Source organism: Benincasa hispida, chromosome 4, assembly GCF_009727055.1.
Source record: "Benincasa hispida cultivar B227 chromosome 4, ASM972705v1, whole genome shotgun sequence".
NCBI classification, from domain to species: Eukaryota; Viridiplantae; Streptophyta; class Magnoliopsida; order Cucurbitales; family Cucurbitaceae; genus Benincasa; species Benincasa hispida.
In genome coordinates, this window is record NC_052352.1 from 5,891,395 (window position 1) to 5,913,611 (window position 22,217).

General features: G+C 32.7%; 3 protein-coding genes across 5 annotated transcripts; all 3 read left to right on the plus strand.

Moving 5' to 3' along the window:
* The first annotated feature begins 473 nt into the window (after window positions 1-473).
* LOC120076010 (aldehyde oxidase GLOX1-like) lies at window positions 474-2,403 on the plus strand. Its single transcript, XM_039029784.1, has one exon. It carries the CDS (start codon window positions 614-616, stop codon window positions 2,246-2,248), a length of 1,635 nt encoding a protein of 544 aa, XP_038885712.1. The 5' UTR covers window positions 474-613; the 3' UTR covers window positions 2,249-2,403.
* Window positions 2,404-7,419: 5,016 nt separating this feature from the next.
* On the plus strand, window positions 7,420-11,579 carry LOC120076013 (multidrug resistance protein EbrB). Of its 2 annotated transcripts, XM_039029787.1 has the most exons (4): window positions 7,420-7,574; window positions 10,273-10,443; window positions 10,642-10,708; window positions 11,062-11,579. In XM_039029787.1, exons 1-4 carry the CDS (start codon window positions 7,476-7,478, stop codon window positions 11,109-11,111), a joined length of 387 nt encoding a protein of 128 aa, XP_038885715.1. In that variant the 5' UTR covers window positions 7,420-7,475; the 3' UTR covers window positions 11,112-11,579. The 2 variants fall into 2 exon arrangements, with proteins under 2 accessions (XP_038885715.1, XP_038885716.1); XM_039029788.1 differs by lacking the exon at window positions 10,642-10,708 and having other exon boundaries at window positions 7,422-7,574; window positions 11,062-11,535.
* A 7,275-nt stretch (window positions 11,580-18,854) lies between these two features.
* LOC120076011 (protein BASIC PENTACYSTEINE6) lies at window positions 18,855-22,143 on the plus strand. Of its 2 annotated transcripts, none has more exons than XM_039029786.1 (4): window positions 18,855-19,008; window positions 19,655-19,769; window positions 20,473-20,593; window positions 20,709-22,143. In XM_039029786.1, the coding sequence occupies exons 3-4, from the start codon at window positions 20,525-20,527 to the stop codon at window positions 21,657-21,659; spliced, it is 1,020 nt and encodes a 339-aa protein (XP_038885714.1). In that variant the 5' UTR covers window positions 18,855-19,008; window positions 19,655-19,769; window positions 20,473-20,524; the 3' UTR covers window positions 21,660-22,143. The 2 variants fall into 2 exon arrangements, with proteins under 2 accessions (XP_038885714.1, XP_038885713.1); XM_039029785.1 differs by having other exon boundaries at window positions 20,511-20,593.
* Window positions 22,144-22,217: the final 74 nt, after the last annotated feature.

The following is a 22,217-nucleotide window of genomic DNA, read 5'->3' on the forward strand; positions in this document are numbered from 1 at the left end:
TGTAGGGAAATTTATATAATTTGACCCTAAAAAAATATTTAACCGAAAAGAATGGAGAAATTTTGCATAAGAAAAATTGAAAAGGACAGAAAGGTAAAAAAGAAAAAAAAAAAAAAAAAGAAAAAGAAAAAGAAAAATAGAGAGAGATTCCTTTGTCCCTGTGTTGTGCTTACAACTGTTGTTTCCACAGATTTTCAATCTTTTTCTCCTCCTTCTTCTCTTTTTCTTTTTTCCTTTCCCCAGTTTTCTTCTTCATCTCTCCTTCTCTTTCCTTCTCACTGGTAAGTTTCGATTTCTCTTTCCTCTTTGATTTCTTCTATGTTTTTCCTCTTTCCCTTAATCCACTTTCTATTTTGGTTCTCTACTTTCGTTTTCTGCTTTTTACTCCTTTGAATCATATCTCTTTCTTTTACTTCTTCCTTCTTCTACCGTTCTCGTGCTTATTCTCACTCCAATTTATGTGAAATCTGCTTCCATTTAGTGGCCATTTGCTGTTCAGTCAAAAGTTTAAATGGGTGCTATAAATCGGAGCAGTTTAATGCGTTTTCTAAAAAAAATTGAATGACAAATAAAAACCACTTTTTCATGATTTGTCACCTACTACTTTGCAACAATGCTTCTCCAAATTCTCCAACTCGCTCAAATTCTCCTCCTCACTTCGCTGTCACCGTCGCGCGCCGACGATGGCGGCCGGTGGCATCTTCTTCAGAACGACATCGGAGTTCTTCCAATGCACATGCAGTTACTTCACAGTGACAGAGTCGTCATCTTCGACAGAACCGACTTCGGCACTTCCAATTTGCCCTTGCCGGACGGGAAATGTCGAATGGATCCAGACGACGTCGCTCTTAAACTCGATTGCACTGCACATTCTCTTGAATACGATGTCGCATCCAACTCGTTTCGTCCACTCATGGTCCAGACTGACGTCTGGTGCTCCGCCGGTGCCGCCGTGACCGACGGAACACTCGTTCAGACTGGTGGATTCAACGATGGCGATCGGAGGGTAAGAATCTTCAAGCCGTATCCTAATGGCTCGGATTGGGAGGAGATTCCGTTAGCCCTAACTGTCCGCCGATGGTACCCGACGAACCAGATTCTACCTGACGGACGACAAATTGTAATCGGCGGACGACGACAGTTCAACTACGAGTTTTTCCCGAAAACCGGCGGAGCTTCCAAGGCGTATAGCTTTCCGTTCTTGGTGGAGACGAATGATCCATTGATCGAGAACAATTTGTATCCATTCGTATTTCTGAACGTCGACGGGAATTTGTTCGTCTTCGCGAACAATCGGTCGATTCTGTTCGATTACGCAAGAAACGAGGTGTTGAAGACTTTTCCGGCGATCCCCGGCGGTGATCCACGGTGTTATCCAAGCACCGGCTCGGCTGCGCTTCTCCCGTTGAGGAATTTACAGGCGGCAACGATTGAAGTGGAGGTTTTGGTTTGCGGCGGAGCCCCGAAAGGATCTTTTACCAAAGCCGTGAATCGGACCTTCGTCAGAGCTTTAAATACCTGCGCCAGAATTAAAATAACCGACCCGAAACCCGAATGGGTCATGGAAACCATGCCGGTGGGCAGAGTCATGGGAGACATGGTTTTGCTTCCAAATGGTGACATTTTGATTATAAACGGTGCCGGTGCGGGAACGGCCGGGTGGGATAACGCTCGGGACCCGGTTTTGAACCCGGTTCTGTACCGACCCAAAGACTCCCCCGGTTCGAGGTTCCGGTTGCTGAACCCCAGTACGATTCCCCGTCTTTATCACTCCACGGCGGTGCTCCTCCGTGACGGTCGCGTATTGGTCGGCGGGAGCAATCCGAATGCATATTACAACTTCACCAACGTACCATTTCCGACGGAGTTGAGACTGGAGGCGTTTTCGCCGCCGTATTTGGCTCCAGAATTTGAAAACCTGCGGCCGAAAATATTGTCGCCATCATCTCAAACCACCGTGAGACACGCGCAACAGTTGGCAGTTCGGTTTAACGTTACTGGCGACGGTGCAACTTTGGGTACGGTGGAGGTGACGATGGTGGCACCGCCGTTCAACACGCATTCGTTTTCCATGAGTCAGAGGCTACTGGTGATCGGCGGCGAGAATGTGACGGATTTGGGATATGACACGTGGGATGTCCACATCAGCATACCCGGGTCGGGCACAATTGCTCCATCCGGCTATTACCTTCTGTTTGTGGTTCATCGGGAGATTCCCAGTAATGGCATTTGGATCCGAATCGCGTGAGGGTAAAAAGGGAAGATCCGACATAAAGTTTTATGGTGCATGACTGCATGTGGCAGAGAATTTTAGAGAAAATTATTCTTATTTATATTTATATATTTTTTTTTTTATTTTCCTTTTTACTTTCACATGGAAACATACATTTTTCTCATACTTATTTTGCCAAATAACATATTATATATTTTTTTCCTTTTAATTCCTTTTTAACAATATTCGAGATTGGAAAATGGAATATTTGATTTTAAAATTGATAATATATTCTACTAATTGAGTTATGTCCATTTTGACAATATTATTGAAAGTTCAAAAACATATTGAACATTTTATGGGGCTCTTTGGGGCAAAGGATTGGTTATTATAGTTTGATTACAATAGGTTGTATCTGGGGCGTAGATTATTTTAGTTTGGATTATAATAGTATGTGCTTGAGGCATAAATTATTTTAGTTAGATAATGAATAGTAAAGAATAACAAAGAATAAAAAATGATGAATAGCAAAGAATACAAATTGATGAATGTAAAATAGTAAAAAATGTAGTAAATAATAAATATTGTAGCAAATTGGGATTTTGAAATAGTATTGATGGTAGCTATTTTGGGATTTTTAAATGGTATTTACTATAAGTGGTTATTATAGTCTTAGGATAATCCTTATCCCAAACGTCCCCTATTAGACTTCATGGATGATATTAAATTGACATAAAAGCTCGAAATCTTTAGACTAAGTTAACCGGGGGAAAAACCTGTGCTTCAAAATTAGCTATGATTTTAATGGGTTGTTTGTTCATATAATAAAAACAGTAAAAATAAAAAATAAAAACAAAAGGCATTTTAGTAATTTAGTTCATTAATCTAGCCATTTGGGAATTTTATTATTATTATTTTCAAGCCTCCTACTACTTTCACGTGAAAAACAGGATAATCTGTAGTTGTCATCTTTTACAAATAAAAATAAAAAATTAAAAGTAGCAAATAAAAAGGGGAAATGAAAGGGAAAAAAAAAAAAAGGAAAAATAGAAGGAAATTATGCGGCCTCTAATATGTCTAGCGGTGAGTTCTTCTGACCGAGTTGGATCGAACTCGGAGTTCTCACTCACTAAAGTCAAATTACTTTAATTTTCTTATTTGTTTGAAAGTTTAAATTTTGTTTTCATTCCATTATTTTAAACATTTGATTTTATCATTTTTAGAAACTACGTTAACATTTATTTTCTTTTAAATTTTAAATTACTCTTTAAAAAAAAACATGAGTTCAATTTAGTTCTTGAGCTTGTAACCTTTTGGTTTATATTATAAGTATGGGTGTGTTTTGGTTTAATTTTTTAATTAAAAAATAAGTTTAAAATTAATTTTAGAGGTAATAAATAATATTTTAAACTATTTTTCTAATCATAAAAAATTTAAAAGTTTACCGCATGAATTTTTTAAACTTATTTGATAATATTTGAAGCCTAAAAATGTATATTTTAACTACCGAATGTCCATATTCTTAAAAATTTGGGGCTAGAAAATTATTTTTAAAATATTTATATATCAGAAGTGGTCTTTAAAATTAAAGTCAAGATAGTATAGTTCAACTTACATAATGTTGGTACTAATTTATTCATCGACGTAGTGTCAAAATAATAATAATAAATAAATATATAAATATTTGAGGATTGAAAATGATGTTTTCTTAATTTTTATCAATAATTAATGAAGTAATTAAGTGTCTAACGTGCAAAAGAGATGAATGAAAACAACAAGAAAACAAACAATATGACAACAGATTCTCATACATAAAGCAACTCTGGATTAATCTACTTTTTCAACTAATGGTTATTCATATGAAAGATGATAAACTTTTATTTGCATTTTTAAATAGGATAATACATTAATTAACTCCAAATAATTTATAAAAAGAGTAAAAAGTAAGTAGATGAAAAGCAACTCATTTGTTATTTATAAGGTTTTAAAAAAAAACACAAATAAAATAGTAAACTACTTTTCCAATATTTTTGTAGTGATTCTATTTTAATTTAAGATGTATAAATGTAGTCTTTGTATGTTTAATACATGTTATATCTTTACTATTGTTATTTAAAATTAAAATTTATATTTTGTATTTTCAACGTATAACTACTTTGTACATTTTCTTGCATGCAAATTAAGTTGAGTTGAGTTGGGTTGAGTTGAAGGGATCTTTTTTACCAATCCGAAAATTCAGAAAGACTTAACAAAATCTCCAATCAACCCTAAGGGTTGTTGGGCTATGACTTTTTTTCTTATTGATTTAAAATATGTAAAATTATCTACTAAGTCTAATAACTAAAATCCCATATAATTCAAATGTTAAAAATCAAATATCTATGATATTTATAAGATGCACATTTTTTTCCTTTAGCTCGACACAGTCACATGTTTGAAAAATCAAATAATTGATTGTTTGAAATAGTAATCAGTGTAATTGTGCTTTCATAAGTAGACGATATTGTTTATTTCACTGACTTATAAACTCGTTTTAAAACTATAGCACTCGTCTATACAAACACAACCTAAGCATCCTATGTTCAGAGTTAAACACTCTAATTTGACCTTGATCTTAGAATAAGTCACGCAACATGCAAACATACAATAGAAGTCAAATTCATTATTATCTTATAAAATATGCAATGACCACCTTATGCAAGGAAGAAGTATGATCGTAAAAATAGGGTTAGATCAAAAGTCTATGCATCTGTCATTTTGTGTTTAACATATTTTTAAACTTAAAAAAATGTTAAATAAGTTACTAAGACTCCGTTTTACAATAATTTGAGCCTCGTTTATATATTTGGTTTACAGGCTATAAGGGGAAAAAAAACAAAAATTAAAGAGCTATCAAACAAGACAATCGCTTATAATTATTAGAATTTATGGTTCATTATTCACTATTTGTTCAATATGGCTTTGAAATATAATAGTTGTTGTGGGTTGATGTTTTAAAAAATAAATAGTAATTGAGTTACAACTTTTTTAATTAAAAAAATAAAAAGAAGAAATTACTTTTTTAGTGATTGAGCTTTGAAGAATATATGTGTTTGGTCAATGAATTTTCAAAAATATCGAGTTTTCAAAATATACATTTTTAGTCTTATATATATATATATTATATATATATATATATATTATATTATATATATATATATATAATAGGTTCATTGGTCCTCAAGCTTCCAAAAAAAATACATTTTTAGTCCATGGATTTTAAAATAAATTTAAAAAGTCAATGCATTTTTTTTTTGTTGTTATTTGAAATTAGATTCTTTTAAATGACTCTTCTGTCTAAAATTATTTCTAAACATATTTTTTGTGATTCAAATTTCATATAATTATACGAAACGAAAATTTTAAAAAACAATATAAAGACCTTTTAAAACATGTTATTAAAATATTTGAAAACTAAAAATATACATTAGAAATTTTAGTGATCAAATAATACTTGTTCTAAAAATACGAAAATTAAAAAAAAATGTATTTTAAAACTCATGAATCAAATATATTTCATGTTCAAAATTCAGCGATTGATAGAGTAGTTAAAAAAAAAAAAAAAAAAAAAAAAAAAAAAAAAAGGAGGAATGGCTTTAAAGTGACATTTTCTCCCTTTGAATCGATCACATTCGAAGGCTTTGATTGTTGAATTGGAGTCATATACAAAAGATCTAAAAAAATAATTTATTACACAAAAAAACAATAGAGTATCACGTGCACATTGTTGCCCATATGCACGTGCCACGTACGACACTTTATCCAACCAAAGGTCCATAGCCTATGACATTCACGGATCACCCTTCAACGTGATTTACTTTTGATTTATATTCAAACTTACAAAGTTTAAATTATTGTTAGTTAAATTCAATTTTTTAGGTTTAAATTTTAAGATCTATATCTATTTAAACCATAAAATTTAAGAATGGTAAATGTTGTGTTTTCTAAGAGATATGATGAATGTTGTCTTATGTTGTACTCTAATTCTTAAATCAGATGAATCTATTGCTCTAAACGCAATATTTTCTCTAATCAGACATAAGTGCAAACCTAATTAGAGTATTCTCAGCAAGATTCAAGATCGATCACAGGAACTTACGACTAAAAGATGATAAAATAATTGTTTGATTTTGCCCTAGTAGGTTGTTTTTCAAGTATGTGATGAAAGTAATATTTACTAACTAATGGAATACTTACACTAATGGTGGAATTGATGGTGATATAGATGTGATAGCAATTGCGTGTACTAAATGAAGCAATATGCATTGAGAATGGACAAATATCAATGAGTAGACAGGGTTAGAGAAAGGTTCACTGACATTTTCCTATGAAGTGCATAAGTCATGTGTTTATGCGATAAACTCATCAAATAATCAACTTCACCTCTCGTTGTTTTGAGCCACAGTGTCTTATCTATAGGATGCATGCGATGAGTTTTGATTGCGATAGGAATTTTATCTCTGAAGTTACTTTTGTTACTATTTAACGAGTTCCATAATCTCATACTTTCTCAAGTAGATGATTATTACATATTTAGACCAATATTTCAATTTGATCTTTATTTCCTACCTAGATCAATCTCTCGATTTGATCTCAGTACTCATCTTGCATGCATTAAATAAGATGAAGACCTACTTATGCATAACTTAGTAAAAAATGTTAGTTTATCTTTCTCAGTTCATTAAGATTTTAATTGCTCGTGTTTATGAAAAAAGACAAGGATGTAAAGAACATGGAAGAAAGAGCATTCATATCAAGATGAAAGAGTCTTTCAATCCCTAAAAGCTTAATACAAATAAAGATGACAAGAAGAAGGTAAGGAAAACTAGAAGTGATATGTCAAGCTGCCGATCACAATTTGGGGGCTAGAAAGATATGTTTTGAAAATTTATGGACCAAATGAGCCTATTCTAAAAAATTCAGATACTAAAAAAGTATGTTTTAAAAATTTAGGAATCAAACACATATATTCTTCAAAATTGGAGATAAAAGATAATTTTTCCAAAAAAAACATTTCAAATAATTTTGTCATTTAAAACAATTAATAAAGCATGTTCCTTGAAATGAAAAATCTGAATACACAATAAATCCAAACCGGTTGGCCCAAGCATGACCGACCGCGACCGGTCAAAACCGGTTCGCCACTGAAGGAGGCTTTCGTCTTCTCGCCCACAAGGCCACAACACAATAACAACACAAAGAGGATGATTTTTAATTCCGTAAAATGGAAGGGAAGAAAGGGAATAAGGGTTACGCGTGGGCGATTGCAGCTGGTCTCAACGCTGCTTTTTCCGCCATTGCAGCCAAGCTTTTCTCCTATACGGTAATCTTTATCCATTTCTTTGGTTTCACTCACAAACCAGATACAATAGCTCACAGATGCGACGATTTGCCCTATTTTTTATGAATCAACACAATTCCGACCTACTTTTCTCGAATGCATCGGTTCTTCATCATTCTTGTTCCAATCATATGGCAATCGCCTCTGCCTTCTGGAAAATGTCACTGAATTTTGGCTAGTATCATAGCTGTTGGAAGTGCAAGTTAGTCTTAAATCACTCATGATACCATTTTAAATTACAAATTGACCCAAAAATTTAGTTGATGAATAAAGTTAGATTTAATTATATATCATCTAACAGTTAGTAACCTTAGTACATTTCCCCACCACCTAGTCAATTCAAGTTAGCTCTAGAGTATGATTATAACGTCCATCAATACTTGCTAATCCGAGCATAGACAGGCGGATAAGGCACATTATTATTATCTCAAAAGTAGATTGTTTGATCCCACCTGGCGATTATTGAGCTCAAAAGAGCATCCATCAATATCTGGGGAATTTTTGGGTTGGCCTATTGTGTCTAATTTTCTATAACGTGTAGAGTTGACCATAGGTAGTTTGTTGTGGGATATTTGAGGTGAGAGAAATAAGAGAGTGTTCAGAGGTCTGGAGAGGGACCCTAGTGAAGTTTGATCTTTAGTGAGGTTTCATGTTTCACTCTGAGTTTTAGTTTTGAAGCTTTTTTGTAATTATTCCTAAGGTAACATACTACTTAGTTGAAAATTCTTTTTGTAGAGGGTTTATTTTTGGGGGGCTTATTTTTTTTTGTATGCCCTTGCATTCTTTCATTATTTCTTCACGAAAGTTGTTGTTTCTATATTAAAAAAAAAAAAAAAAAAAAATAGTTTAAGGAAGAAAAATAAGTGGCTGTGGAAGTTCTCAAAAGGGTCAACTGAGTTGTGGCACACTAATGGCAAAGATGAGTTGGGGTGGTTTACCCACTGAAAGAAAGGGTGGAAGTGAAGTCCTTGGTGTATGTCCAAATTCAGCAGTCATATGGAGATCTTTGTTCAACTATGTTTGTAATGGGAGGAAGGCTTCGTTTTGGAAGGAGAAATGTTTAGGTAAGTTACTTTTTGCAACTAGGTTCCCACTGTTCTTGGTCTGAAGTCATCCATTGGTCTTAGATGTTTGGCAAGAGGCATCTCAATTTTGGAATATTGTTGTTGCTACAGGAAGAGGGAATGGGAGAGCTACAAGGTTTGTTGTTGGATCTCCTTGTGAGTTGTGGTCGATGATCATAGACCCCTGATTATTGTTATTAGGAAGAGAATTGGAAAAAAGGAAAATGAATGTATTAACAAACATGTTCTGTTTTAGTTGCATAAACTCACAGAACTATTTTTCTTTCTAAAATTAATATAAATAAAATAAATAAATATATTATAAATAAATAATAATATATAAATATAATATATAATATATATATTATATATATTATATATATATTTATGTACGTCAATTTTTATTTAAATTTTAATAGCTTGATCGATATTTTAGTAATTTGAAAATTAAATACTCTTTTGTTTTACCTATTATAGTTTTAGATAGTATTTATTTATTATTTTATTAAGGTGTATCTAGCTTCGCCTTAAGGATTGGGAGACTTGTCGCCTTAGGGTGTGCCTTTGCATATTGGAAACATTGGAATGCAATGAGGATGTTGTGAGTGAGCCATGAGTTAGTTATAACATGGGCACGGTGCGTTTATTTGGGGGCATTTATGTGTTATCAGGAATAGGGAGGTATCTTTTTGGTTAGTATAACCTTGAGCTCGTCTGGAGAGAGGGAAGCTCTTGTGTTCTCCCTAGCACTTGTACCTCTCTGATTATCGATAAGAATTGGTTTCTGTTAGTGTTACTTTTCGGTGGGAAAACAAGAGACATTGACAGTCCGATCCCTCAGGCAGGTAATTTTTTTTGATAAAATCCTCGATTGAAGGATAAACTCATCTTTGCGACCAGGGGCCTTCCTAGGCTCTGTGAAGTATGAAAAATCCGATGTTTTGATGTACATTTGTCTTCTAGGACACTTAAATAAGACTGGTGAAGTATAAAGAAAGTGTCGTTGCAACTCTTTGAAGTCCTAGTTATTCCGTGTGCTTGGTATGCAAATAGGGAAGGATCAAGCTCATCTATTCTTCCACTTTTCTCATGGTTGGTTCAACTTCCAATGTTGGGAGGGAATATTTCACCTCTTTCAATGATAATGGGTATTCATTCTTCCCTCATTGAAAATATCTGTCAGTTCGCTTGACCGGCATATATTAAAGAACTGGGTCAAAATTTTGTGGATGAAAGCTATAATCTACAATTGTGGTACAAAGGAAATCAAAAGAAATTGTGGTACAGAGGAAATCAAAAGGTTCTCTAAGGCAAATGCATTGCTTGGAAGGAGAGAGTAGATCTGGCGAAACTTCATGCATCTTCTTGGAGTGCTTTACCTAGCCTTTTCTATAATTACACTTCACTTGTAAATTATAATTAGTTCTAATTGAAATTGAGGTACTTCTACATAAACCTGATTGGTGTTGATATAAATTTTTGTTCTAAATTTTCAATACATCAACTAGAAGATCTCTTGTTGCAACTATATAGAGGAAGCTGCTATAAGCTGGAAACCGACATACTGAGTTTCCCTCTTACCTTTGTTCTGATTTTAGCATTTCTTTTATGAACAGTTAATTAGGTACGGACTGGTAGTTGCATTCAACTTGGCAATGTGGGGATGTTATGTCAATAGCTTAAAAACTCTCTCATCATTACAAGCCACAGGAACAAACTTTTCGGCTAACTTTCTTTGTTCTGGTCTAGCCGGTTTCTTTTTGTTCGAAGAAATGTTATCATTTCAGGTAAATCCTTGATCATATCCATTGCTTGTTCCCTAATTCAAAAATTGTAATTTATTCTTTATTTCTTTATCAATTTGCCTAACAACAAGATAGTTTATGGCCAAGTTTTTATTCACAATACACTTTTGGCTTGTTTTAGTAAAAATATTGGTTGGATTTTACATGCTTGACAATGATACATAGTATATTCTGCGGCAGTTCAGGAGATCGGTCCAAGTTTCACAACCTTTAATCTCCCTTTTCCTGGAGTCTTTCCGTATACTCTGTAACTACTCATGTCTCTTACTCTCCAACAAACTAGAAACTTCTTTCATCTTATTTTAGTTCACTTGAGATGTTGGCTGCAAGATCTTTTCTGATTACTGCATTTGCAGAGTCGAATAAAAAAACAGCTATTGGTGCAGATGACAGACCTCTTTGCATGGTCGTTTTTTTTGTAATCTAACGCACTGTCGATCGTTACCATTTTGTTAAATGTTATCGGTGGTAGTATCAGTTATTTGCCTATATTTTAGTTTTATATTTTCCCACTCGCCAAAAGTTGCTATAGCCATTATAGTTTCAACCATTTAACAAATTCAAACTTGCATCTCTTAACACCAATGTACTCTTTTCCAGTGGTTTGTAGGCGCCTTATTGATTGTAATCGGCGTCCTGATTTTGAATAAGTCGAGCATTAAGAAGGAAAGCAAGGACTGAACTTAGGTCTTAGTTTGTCATCAGTCAATTTCGTTAAGCCTTGCCTTTGAACATGAAAATTATTCTCTGGTTCTCGAAAGAGATGGGAGATCGGTTTGCAACGTGTACGGAATCAAGCCATTCAAAATTATACCAGGGCGGGCAGCTCTATCAACGACGGACATTGTTCTCGACGTGCAGGTAGATTAATAAATAATCAGTTAGTTTCTTATGGTTCTAGCAAATGAGATGAGTTAAAGAAGCATCTATCTGCTCAAGTTTTCTCAGTTTATAATTTAGAATTGCTGACGTTTTGTTTGCTAAAGAATGCTCTTCATTCTGATGCACAAATAATTATCTACTTGTAGGAATGCATTTGATGAAGATTTGGTTTCATTTTTTATATCTTCAAAATTTATGCTTGTTTACAACTATTACTTTATTTTTATTTTTTACCATTTAGGTCTTCAAAATTGCTACAATAGGGTTTAATACATCAAAATGTCTCGGATCTTTCATGAAGTTGGAGATCCAATCTCCATATTTGTTGTACTAAAAAAAATTGCCTTGAAAAAATAGAATTAGCCCAATGTTAGAACTAATATTACCAAAATTTGGAATAGGTTAAATTGCGAATTTGGAACCTATAGTTTGAAGAAAATTGGAATTTTATCCTTATAATTTATAAAACTTTTATAATAGTCCCTATGCTAGGGACTATGAACAATAATTTTATCAAAACATAAAGATCATTTATGAGGTTTTATCAAAAGGACTGAGTTTTAACTTTTAAATCATGAGACTAACTTCTAACTTTTTTCCAAACTATAGGAACCAAATTTGTAATTAAACTTTTGGAATTTTATGTTTTATCTTTAAAATTGAAGCTTAGGTCTAAATAGTTGTTTCAGAGTAAAGTAGGTGGGGCGATAATGTGTATCAATTTTAACTCTAAATTTTTAACTTTATCAAATTGAGCTGTAAGGTTATTCAAGAGTTACAATTTTTACCTTTTGTACAATGTATGCAAAATCTACCCTCTTAGTTTCAACATAAAAGGACAATTAGTTTTTTTTTAAAAAAAATTACAAATTTTTACGTGAGTTAAGATTTATAGAAAATTAAGTTAGATCAATACAGAAAATGATTGTTGAGTTAAAGTTAACACATCCAAGCCCAACCGCCAGTTTAAAATCGCATCATTTATCTAAGTGTGAGAGGTCTAACCTGATGAAATTTATTTATTTTTTCTTCGAAAAGTTTATTAAATAATACAGTCGAAAAAAATACATATTTCGCTCTAGATTTTTATTTAGTTTCTAAATTTTAAAATGTTATATTTTTACCTCTAAGATTCGAGTTTAATTTTCATTTAGTTTCTAAGTTTCAAAATGTTATTTTTTTTTTTATTTATGAAAATTTGAATTTAGTTTTAATTTGATCCTTAAGTTATAGCATTTTACACTTTTACCTTGAGATTCCCTAATGCTTATTTTGATATTTTGCAATAACTTCCACCTCCAAATTTCATCATTTGTTATTTACTTTTTATCAATGGTTTAAAAAATCAAGTCGCATTTTGAATTTTTTTTTTTTAAAAAAAAACTTTCAAAAACTTATTTTTGTTTCTTAAATTTGATTAAAAATTCGATCATTATATTTAAAAAAAAAACAAATTATTGCAAAAAATGAGAAGGAGATATACTTAATTTTAAAAAACAAAACACGAAAAACACAATAATTATCAAAGAGAAGCCTAACATTTTGAAATTAAACTAAAAAAAACCCGAATAAAAAAGTAACAACCAAATTTTCAATAGTTAAAGCACCGAAAATATATTTTTCCCTTTTTAGAAATATCCCTACTTTCATAATTGATCGAAGACTTTGCACCAATATGTGCATGTTCTTTTTCTTATTCGAGGACAATTACAATATTCAAGGTGGAAATTCGGAAATTGTCACAGCTTTTTTCCATTAATAATAATATTAAATAAATAAATAAAACTGACCGATTATTTTTTCCCCCTTTTCCCATTCTATTTTTTATCCCCTCCGATCCAAACATTTGACGGTGTAAAACTCAGAATTTTCAACACCAAAATTGATTATTAGGAATGTTTTGAAATAAAATCGAATTTGTGTTAAATCCTCAAACTAATAATTTTTTTTATTTAAATTCTAAACTTTCATAATTAAATTAACATAAACGACCCTCCATTTGTGATTTATAATAAATTTTGTTTGATTCTATTTAGGTCACGTTTATCAAACTATAATGAAAATTGGTGTAAAGAGAATGAGATTTTATTTATAGAATCGTAATAAGCCTGAATCGCAAACCTAATTGGATTGTTTTTTCAATCATTTTTGCTTTAAGTTAGGAATATGTCACAATTTATAATTAGTATTATCGTTACAGTTACTGCTTAATCTTAACGGTAACGATGAAGATAAATAAATGTGACATAATCATAATTTTCATACTATTACGATAACAATATCTATAACAGTAATAGTAAAGATAATGGGTCCCACATAATTTTTAACCTCAATGAGATTAAACACCATCCATTCCTCAATTATATTGCATGATTTGATCACAGATTTCGATGTAGACTCCACAATTCATTACTATTACGGAACGCAAGTAAACAATACAAAAATAATCAATCGAAGCCAATTAATGAATTACCTTTTACATAGGGTAAACATGGCCTTGGTTTAACTAGCTATAACACATTCAATGTACGTCAAATTAATATTTTGTTCTACTATAAAGAGAAAAAAGTGGACAATGAGAACTAGAAAATAAACTTTTTTTAATCCTTTCAAAATTAAAACGTAATTAGTGGCAAAAGAATAGCATTTTAAAATATATGAATTAAATGAAAATTATACATAGTATTATTTAAAAAAAAAATGCTTTTATATTTCTATAAAATAATAAAATGGAGAAACGACATATCGTCGTCACATGTGTTGGATTTGATGTGTCGATATGTAGACGGGGGAAAAGTTGAAAATTCCATTTAAACAACGTCTCTCTCCGATGGCGGCAAGATCCTGACCCCCCTTTTCCATTTTCGACGGCTCAGATTAACTCCGATCCGTCCCCCATCAATTTTTTTTTTTTTTTTTTTTTTATAAAGTTTTAAATTTTGTTCAATCAATTTTAAGAAATTTCAAAGATTTATTATATATAAAAACTAGGTTTAAAATATCATCTTGATTCCAATATTTTGGAGTTTGTTCGATTTTAGTTTCCATACTTTCAAATGTTCCATCTTAGTAAGTGAACTTTAAATTTAGTCCTCACTACTAGTTTATTATAGATTTTAACATTAGTATTTTCATTATAAATTTTGAAAACATATTCAAATATTGTGTTTCTTTTAATGAAAAATATTAAGATTATTTAAGCAATATCAATAAAGAGAGATTAAATTTAAGATTTACTAAAAGTAAAATGACTAAAATTAAACATTATGTTGAAAAATATTTTGAAACGCACTTTTAATCACTTAGATATAATCAATTAAATATGTAATTTATACTCTCCATAGCATATTAAAATTGAGTTTGAATTATTAAAAATAGTATAAAATATAAATAGTTGTCTTTTACTAGGTAAGTTTGTATAAAGTTTTCAATATATATAACATTTCTTTTGTAAAGGAAGAAGGTATTGAGGATACTGCTCCAAAAACCTTCTTCTTAGAAATGGCTGATTTTCCTTTAGTTTGCATCGGATAATGGTTGAGAACAATCCAATTTTCAAGAGGAGCAGTATGGGTTTCAGTAGGTAGCAAGGCAGCTGAAACATTAGGACTAACACCAACGATATTATTTCCAACGGCAATGTGTTGTTCATTAGATGGAATCAGCACAGTAGCACCATTTTCATCATTATTCAAGTGCTCATTCAAAACAACGTTAGGAGGAAATATTTGGAACACAAAAGAATTTTTGTTAAGGAAAGTTTAGAAAGAGGTGTGAAAATAGAAGTACAACGTGTATATGTAATTGGCAAAGATTAACCACTACCAATACCTATCTGATCTTCACCCTTGTATTCGGTTGTCAAACTCAAATTGTTCATATCAACAGTCATGTGTGCATTGCAGCCCCAATCTGTAAGCCAAGAGAAATTGTGCGTGTTGGAATATAGAAACATGCGGTAGAAGAGAACAAATTCATTAAACATTCTAATTCCTCAGTTTGACATCAAATTAAGCATGTTCATGGGATATCAAGACGGTTTTATTACATACCTTTGAAGATTCTTTTCTTCAATGAAATACAGCATCAATCTTCTCCAATTCAGGCCGTGGACCACCACTAGAGCTTCTCTACTATTTTCTAGGAGCCTTAGATTGAGTTGTGGGACTCAAAGCAAGCCTGAACTTAATGAAATTGGAGGAGAAGTTTTCTAGTTTTTCAGCTTATTGAAAAACAACTTCTTCAACTTTTAAAACTCAACAATTCAGCAATTGCATGTCCTTTTCCACTCAATCAATAGTAGTTTTATTACATGACTCTCATGCAAACTGATCATTTGAAGTGATTCCAGTTACTCCTTAAATTTGGTGATGTAATTATGTGTAAAAAACGTGACTAACCTTCTTACTTGAAAGTAGGAAAAGATTTTTCTCATTTTTCAATTTTTCTTTTTTTATTTTGAAATTGATTTTCAAAATCAAAACTTTTTCCAATTTTAATTCTTTAATTAAAATTGAAATTTTATTAGCTTTATAAAAATTAATTCAATAATCATTCTTTCTAATAAAATTAATAATTAAATTAATTAATTCTATTGATTTAATATCAACTATTAAATTAATTTTTACCAATTCTATTACCATGAATCCCTATTCATGAAATTAATATTTAAATCATTTTATATATTAATCGATTCTCCATTACGTTTTGTTCCAAAATTAAACGTGTAATTATATCACATATAATTACTAATTCACTTAATTCGCTTTTGAACGTTTAAGATCAATTTATCACGCTATTCAAAGGCTAATTTCGTTTGTGAGCTAGTAGAGGACCTAATGGACTTACAAATCATGGGCTCTAACGATCCGAAATTAATTGGCTAAACTCTTTACACCAAATTAACCCCCATTCGTAAACTACCAGGTCACTCCATTAAAGCCCATTAGTTGCACTCTCCTCACTCTAGATATATTGTATCCACTCAATATAACTATAATTAGTAAGTTAACCTTTCACAAGTTGTTTATGGTTGGGTCAAAAGGTTACCTCAGAAATCACCTTTTGTTCTTTAAGTCTCACTGATCCTCTAATGAACAATAGGTTTGTGATATGATCATCAAATCGAGTAACTCTCGGACCAATGAGAAGCTGGGGCCCCTTGTTCAAGACCCAGAGTCAGCATTTAAGGGAACAAGCTCTCTACTATTCCTAAAAGCGGGTAGGAATGAATTTCGTCTTGCAACTATCTACTCGGTCTTACCCTTAAAATGAGAGGCTTATTGAGTCAGCACTGTTGAGTCAACCCTCACCCATGAAAATCTAAGGATAACCCCAAATAAATAGGAGTTTATAGTTGACTTAGGATTAAGGTCAAGTTACCTAGGTCATCATTTTGAAATAGTCAGTCTTAAACTGTTTAAATGACTTATTTATTGGTCTGATCTTATGCAAACACATTGCACAGGACACCCCCACTCCTCATGTCACCACATGAATGCCCACTCTTCATGTCACCATATGAACGAATCAGAATCACTTCGTTTGTAACACTTTACAACTCCTTGTAACAACTACAGAGTGGGACACATCCGATAGTGTTACCAGAATAAGGCACCCAACCTTATTCGTATACTATAGATCATTTTGACTATTTACTCGAACCTGATCTACTTTTATGAATATTTTAGTTTATTGGATTTATTTTCAAAATGAAATAAGCAATTCATATATTTAATAACAACTTAATTGATTTACAGAATGAGTTTATTGTTTAAAAACCATGAGTTTTAGGACATAAAACCCAACAGTGCATTGGTCAGAATTTAGTGAAGAATTATCGTGTCCTTGACCACAACCTTGATTTTGAAAACTAGAAGGAAATTTGCCACGTCCAGTGTTGTGACCTATAATTCATCTTCCATATTTGAAGAGTTAGAACATCTTCTTCAACCTTGAGAAGAACGTGAAGCTCTGAGAAAGTAATGGTTTAAGAGCAAGTTCGTAAAGAAGTTTGAAAGATGTTGAACTCGGATGGTAAACCATTTAGAATATATATGAGAAGATCGTCATCGTTTAGAATAATAGAGACATTAGAGAGACGGTCTTTAATTTCTTTTACTTTTTTGATATAAGAATCAATAGTCTCACCTAGTTTCTTGTAGATAGTATGTAATTCAAACTTCAAATTGACTATATTTGCACAAGAAGCAAAGGAATAATGATTTTTAAGAATCTCCCATTCTTCTTTTGAAGAAGTTGCACTGACAATATAAGCAAGTGCTCCTGCAGATAGAGTAGCATTTAGCAAGGTCATAAGAATATGATCCTTTGCCACCCAGTCTTCATAGAGAGGATTAGGGCAAACAGTAACCGTGAAGGTAGAAGACGATTAAGAAGACATAATAGTTCGAATTGTGGTAGTCAGACGTGGAATGGATCCATCAACAAAGCCAAACAAACGATCAAGCTTCAAAATAGGGAAAATTAAAATTTTAAAAGAACAAAATTTATAGAATCGAAACGGATGGCTATCAAATTACATATATTTGATAGAAGAGAAATTGGATGAGTTTCAATTGAAGTAGTAGAAGAGGAACTGATTTTAGAGGAACTCATCTTCGAGAGAGAAGAGACAAGAAAAAGAATAAGCACAAGGAGAACCTTATTCCTACCACAATAAATTCCATCAAAACAACAAGATCAATTCAACAAAATATGTAAGAACTTCCATTAGATTATAACAAATACTTCTCATAATATCATCAAGGACTAAACTTTACAAAATTAAGTACAAATACTAGCTTGTTACAAATATATTATAAAATAATGCTAAATTGATACATACATAATTGTTCAAGAATCACAAATATCTTTACCTTAAATTTTATTTTAAATACAAATTTAATCTCTAGACTTTTATTTGTTTAAGAGTCACAAATTTATGAGACACAAAATAAATTTAAGGTTTCTTACTTATATATGAAATTCAAATTTATATATAATAAACCAATTTATTTGTATAAAAGATTATAACTTTTTGAGGCACGTTAGTCATAAAAATTAAAAAGGAAAATTACTTTTTAGTCTATGAGTTTTGAAGAATATGTACATTTGGTTCATGAGTTTTCAAACGTACCATTTTAGTCTCTAAATTTTTTAGAATGAGTTCATTTGGTCCTTAAGTTTTCAAAGTATACCTTTCTAGTCCCGACCTTTTAAAAATAGGTTTAGAAATTCATTGCATTAATGTGTCGGAATTGAAAGTGATTGACATTTGAAAACTCATTTGTTTAAATTCATTAGACAGTTTATGAATTTGCAAAATTGTTTGATATAATAATAATAATAACAATCAACATTTATGAATATAAATGAAACCCCCAAAAGTGTAAGGGAAATTTATATAATTTGACCCTAAAAAAATATTTAACCGAAAAGAATGGAGAAATTTTGCATAAGAAAAATTGAAAAGGACAGAAAGGTAAAAAAGAAAAAAAAAAAGAAAAAGAAAAAGAAAAATAGAGAGAGATTCCTTTGTCCCTGTGTTGTGCTTACAACTGTTGTTTCCACAGATTTTCAATCTTTTTCTCCTCCTTCTTCTCTTTTTCTTTTTTCCTTTCCCCAGTTTTCTTCTTCATCTCTCCTTCTCTTTCCTTCTCACTGGTAAGTTTCGATTTCTCTTTCCTCTTTGATTTCTTCTATGTTTTTCCTCTTTCCCTTAATCCACTTTCTATTTTGGTTCTCTACTTTCGTTTTCTGCTTTTTACTCCTTTGAATCATATCTCTTTCTTTTACTTCTTCCTTCTTCTACCGTTCTCGTGCTTATTCTCACTCCAATTTATGTGAAATCTGCTTCCATTTAGTGGTCATTTGCTGTTGAGTTGAAGCTTTCTGTATGAATTTGGGGGGTTTTGTTTTTCTAGGGTTTCGTTTGTTTCTGGCTGTTATTCTTCTTTTTAGCTCAGGAATTTGATGTGGGCATGTCTTATTTTTTCGTTTTAAGTTGAAGGTTTTGCTTTAAGCTCAGGACTCGAAGCTGAAAAGTTCACTCCCGTTTACTTATAGTAAAGGAATCGGATCTTTATGGTTTTTGCTTTCTTCGTAATCTTTTAGCCCTTTTAACCCTATTTTTCAGCTGAAACCGATGAATACGCTTTTTTTTGTAGCTACTTTGACTTGATCGTTTTTGCTATATCTACACTACATTTTGTACTGGAAACTGAGGCAGGCAAGAGAAAAATTACAGAAACGTTGTTTGGGCTTAGTTACTTTTTAGTGTGTGTAATTTATGTTGAATTGCATTATTCAGATGATCTGATGGAGGACGAGATGAGGAAGATGGGTCAGCCATTTGAGCTGACTGGAAGTAAAAAATTCTAACGATGATTTCTTAAGTGAATCCTTGTTTGGTCTTCTGATGCCAGGTGAATTATCTATCTACTACTCTAGACTTTAGTTTTCTGTTTTGCATACTGTTTGCACATCTTATTTTTGCTTATGATTGCTTGCTTAGACTGTGGATTGAAATGTGCTCTCCTGTGCTGCCTAAGTCTATTACTTCGTATCTGAGCTTTAATTTTGTTTCTCTTTCCTGATTGTTTGTTATTGCCCACAAGTTCCAGAGTTTAGATCTTCCCTTTTGTGTTCTCCTTCAAATTCCTTTTCTGGGTGTCTGTATATATTATTTTGCAACCCTAGTAAGTTAGGTCGGTTAATGTCTTGTATTGCCGCTTTTTTGTAGTATTTATTTGTTTAGTCAAATTTTTTAATGTCTTCTCTAAGTAGAAATCACAACTTGTGTAAATATTATAAAGGGAGTGATGATAAGGCATCAGTTGTTGCAATGTTGCATTGATTACCAATCTTCTTGATCTCTTTAAGGGGTTAATTTGGCTTATAGTTTTGTCTGAATTGTGTTCATATTTATTTTTAGTGACATGGGAACAGATTTACCTGTGCATTGACTCACAGTTGAATGGATGCATTTCTATCGAGATTCACCAATATGTGAATATTTTATTTCAGACAGCATTTTATTAGGCTGGCAATTCTTTTCTCCTTCATTTTTTATCATAGTTAGGTAACATATTGGTAACATTTAGCATATGATTGCTATTTTGCTTGCAGTGGAGCCTTTTTATTACTGTGTTTGTGTTGGTTATTAGTTTTGGAGTCACAAATGGATGACAGTGGACACCGTGAGAATGGAAGGCACAAACCAGATCAGTATAAGCCAGCTCAGGGTCAGGTAATCAAAATGAATAAAAGCTTATATATATAATGCCTTATATCTCTTTCAAGTAATTCAAATTGTAACAATTTGGTAAACTTCGATTCAATTCATTTGAATTTGTCTTTGGCAGTGGATGATGCAGCATCAGCCATCCATGAAGCAGATAATGGCAATTATGGCTGAAAGAGATGCAGCCATCCAAGAGAGAAATCTGGCCCTTTCCGAGAAAAAGGCTGCACTAGCGGAGCGAGACATGGCTTATCTACAGCGAGATGCTGCAATTGCAGAGAGGAACAACGCTCTTTTGGAAAGGGACAATGCCATTGCTACTCTTCAGTATCGTGAAAACTCCCTAACAAATAACAACAATGTTTCATGTCCACCAGGATGCCAAATTGCTAGGGGAGTGAAGCATATACATCATCCACAGCAGCAACACACGCATCATGTGCCCCACATGAATGAGAGTAATTACAATTCCAGAGAAATGCTTGCTTCAAATGATCCTTGCCCGGTCTCTCCCGTTGCTTCTGAATCAACAAAGGCACGGCGAAACAAGCGTGCAAAGGAGGGAAAGACAGTTACAACACCAGACAAGAAGGTTCCAAGAGGTCCAAGGAAGGTCAAAAGAGAGACTGAAGACTTGAATAAGATAATGTTAGGAAAGTCACAAGAATGGAAGGATGGAATTGGTATCATGGGTGGAGGTGATGATCTTAATAAACAGTTGGTATCAAAATCAGATTGGAAGGGACAGGATTTAGGATTGAACCAGGTTGCCTTTGATGAATCAACGATGCCAGCTCCTATATGCTCCTGCACAGGAGTTATAAGACAATGCTACAAATGGGGAAATGGTGGATGGCAGTCTGCATGTTGTACTACCACCATCTCAATGTATCCATTACCCCCTGTTCCCAACAAACGACACGCACGGCTGGGTGGTCGGAAAATGAGTGGGAGCGCTTTCAACAAGCTGCTTAGCCGCCTCGCAGCTGAAGGCCACGATCTGTCCGCTCCAGTTGATCTTAAAAATCACTGGGCAAAGCATGGAACAAATCGTTACATCACCATCAAGTAGTCACTAGCTTATTAAGGAAGTAGCGCACAGAGAGTAGAAAAAATGGAGGGAATCCCCAAACTAGCTAAGGCATACTGCCTCGGAATTTCCTTCCACTTTCAGCAAAAGAATAAAGGATAGCATAACATCCATAAAGAGGAGTTAGAAGCTATCTCCAGCCTCTCACTTTCACTACGTTTGTTCGAAAGCAAGGGCAGAGTCAAGTTCTCCAACGCCAAGGCAATTCTTTACTTTCCTCTTTTTTTGAAGTGCCCTTCTCTGTAAAGCCTTGGGGATATCGTACTTGCTTCAAATAACTGTAAAGGTATGTGTTTATTTTTATGTTCAAGGTTGTACTTAAAATATCAGAATATGACCGTCATCATTTTGTATCATCTTTCAAGATGCATATCTTGTTTATGCATCTTCAATGAAACTCAATCCCATTAGGTACGGTATGCCTTGTTTATGCATCTTCAATGAAACTCAATCCCATTAATCAGCAGCCCACAAACTCTTTCCACCATCATTATTTCATTGAACAAAAACAGCCACTAAACAATTAATCAATCTTGTAAT